The 2,744-nt window shown below is 41.4% G+C and overlaps 1 protein-coding gene across 1 annotated transcript in view; it reads left to right on the top strand.

Moving 5' to 3' along the window:
- EXOC1 (exocyst complex component 1) overlaps positions 1-2,744 on the top strand; it is a 55,413-nt gene that overhangs the window by 51,246 nt on the left and 1,423 nt on the right. Inside the window, exon 20 of the mRNA XM_006757836.2 lies at positions 1,640-1,834. Coding sequence (XP_006757899.1) covers positions 1,640-1,834 — 195 coding nt within the window. The remainder of the gene's footprint in view (positions 1-1,639; positions 1,835-2,744) is intronic.

Raw genomic sequence — 2,744 nt, 5'->3', positions numbered from 1 at the left:
TGTTTCTCTCTCATCGATGTTTCTAACTCTCTATCTCTCTCCCTTCCTCTCTGTAAAAAATCAATAAAATATATTTTTTTTAAAAAAAGAATAAACAAATAATTGCTAAGAAAATTTTAGAGGAAAGTATTGAGAGGGGATTTGGTTTATCAGTATTAAATCATAGTGTATAATGCTCAAATAAAGGCATGCCAATCAATAAAATGACATATTAAAAAAAATAATAATAACCCTGGCCGGGTGGTTCAGTTGTCCCCATACACAAAAAGGTTTTGGCTTCAATCCCATCAGGGCATGTATAGAGGCAACTGATCCATATTTCTCTTACATCTATCATGTGTTTCTCTCTCTCATTAAAATATTAAATGGAAAATACAACATACAAAGTTATAATCTCACTAGAGGCCCAGTGCATGGATTTGTGCACCGGTGGGGTCACTAAGCTTGGCCTGCGCCCTCTCGCAATCCTGGACCCCTCAGGGGATGTCGGACTGCCGGTTTCGGCGCGATCCCTGCAGGCCAGGCCAAGGGACCCCACTGGTGCATCCATGCACCAGGCCTCTAGTATGCATATAAGATCTTTGGTTAATCTCTTTCCATCTCCCTCCTCCCCGCTCCCCTTTAGGATTCATTAATCTATTCCATTTTTCCATGCCTATTTGTTGAAGCGTCTGCTTCCTGGTGGTCAGTACATGTCATAGCTACCAGTCGAACGGTTGTTCAGTTCCTTAGGCTTTTATATATATAGACTAGAGGCCCAGTGCACAGATTCGTGCACCGATGGAGTCCCTCAGTCTGGCCTGCGCTTTATTGCAATCGGGGTCCCTTGGGGGATGTTGGACTGCGCAAAGCGGCAGGCAGCCGGGAAGGAGCTCAAGCCCAGGTCAGGTGCCGTGCCGGTCCCGCTCAATCCAGCCCCACTGTGCCTGCCGCCACCACCACTCAGTAGCCTCGGAGGCGGGAGAGGCTCCCACTGCCACAGCTGTGCTCGCCAGCCGTGAGCCCGGGGTCTGGCGCCTGTCAGTCAGCTGAGTGGCGCTCCCACTGTGGGAGTGCACCGATCAGCACGGGGTAGCTCCTGCGTTGAGTGTCTGCCCCCTGGTGGTCAGTGCACATCATAGCTACTGGTCAACCAGTCATTTGGTTGCTTGGTCGCTTAGGCTTTTTTTAAAAAAATATATTTCTTTATTGATTTCAGAGAGGAAGGGAGAAGGAGAGAGAGATAGAAACATCAGTGATGAGAGAGAATCATTGATTGGCTGCCTCCCACACGCCCCCCACTGGGGATCAAGCCTGCAACCCAGGCATGTGCCCTTGGCCGGAATCGAACCTGGGACCCTTCAGTCTGCAGGCTGACGCTCTATCCACTGAGCCAAGCCAGCCAGGGCTGCTTAGGCTTTTATATAGAGAGAGATTTATATACCCCACACATAAGAAGCCTAGATAGGAATCTAAAATGTTAACAGTGGTTATCTCTGAGTGGTAGTGTAATAGGTGATTGTTTTTTATCATTTTTATTTTTACATGTTACCTGGTTTTTACATAGTGAATAGATATTATAATCAGGTGGGGTTTTTTTTTACATTTAAGTGAAAATAAAAGCAGCTTTTAGCCATTATTTCTTTTCATTTCTTTAAAGCATTTCTTTGAAGGCGTTGAAGCTCGTGTAGCACAAGGTATAAGAGAGGAAGAAGTAAGCTATCAACTTGCATTTAACAAACAAGAACTTCGTAAAGTTATTAAAGAGTATCCTGGAAAGGAAGTGAAAAAAGGTCTAGATAACCTCTACAAGAAGGTCGATAAACATTTATGTGAAGAGGAGAATTTACTTCAGGTATGCTTAGTTCTTTTATCCACCCTAGATTGCACATCCTTACATATATTGCTTTTCTCCAAACTATTCATCTAGAAATGCTACAGATTTTTTAATTTTAATGCAGGAGGAAAGTTCCATAAAGTACAGACCAAATTAATGAATTCTGAGGAAGGAGGGAATTATATAAGTTTATATGGCTTTCCCTATATATTTTATGTTTATGTTTTATTGTTTGAGGCATTAAGTTGTTTCTCTTTGGGGATGAGTTTTTTGTGGGTTTGGGGGATTTTTCCTATTTGAGAGGAGTAAGTAAATGGAATATAGTGTAGTACAGTGGAATGATTCTGAGCTTGGGTTGGAGTTAGAAATGTGTTCATAATCTGGGTCAAGTAAGCTAACTGACTTTGGGCAAGTTAGTTATCCTCTCTGGGCCTCAGTTTTCTTATTTGATAAGTGGAAATAATACCTCCCTTATATGGTAGATGTTACTATTATTATTACTGCCATTTTATAGATGAGAAAATCAAAGCTTAAAAAGATGGCATAATATGACCAAGATCCCAAAGCACATGGAAGGGAGCGCCAGATTGAAATTCCAAATCAAACCATTGTTTTTTATAAACCATATTGAAAGGCCCAGAGATGAGACTAGTTCTGATTTCAACATCATCAAAGGCTTCGTGTAGGTTATTACATTTGTGTTAGCCTCTGAAAGTCAGATAGTAATTTAACAGATAAAGTGGGAGAAGTTACAGATTTTGAAAATCTTCAGGTGACAGAAATGCTATGAGCTAAAAGATGAAAAGCAAAAAGTGTAATACTGTTTAGTAATTAGTCTTAAATTGGCAGGAATTTGGGATTTATATGATTTAGGGTTTATGAGGAAAATTCCTGGAAGTATACATTTCCTCAACTGTCAGAGAGGGAT

Source organism: Myotis davidii, unplaced genomic scaffold (genome assembly GCF_000327345.1).
Source record: "Myotis davidii unplaced genomic scaffold, ASM32734v1 scaffold173, whole genome shotgun sequence".
Classification (NCBI taxonomy): Eukaryota; Metazoa; Chordata; class Mammalia; order Chiroptera; family Vespertilionidae; genus Myotis; species Myotis davidii.
Note: the sequence above shows the minus strand (reverse complement) of the source record. Positions and strands in the feature narration are given on the sequence as shown.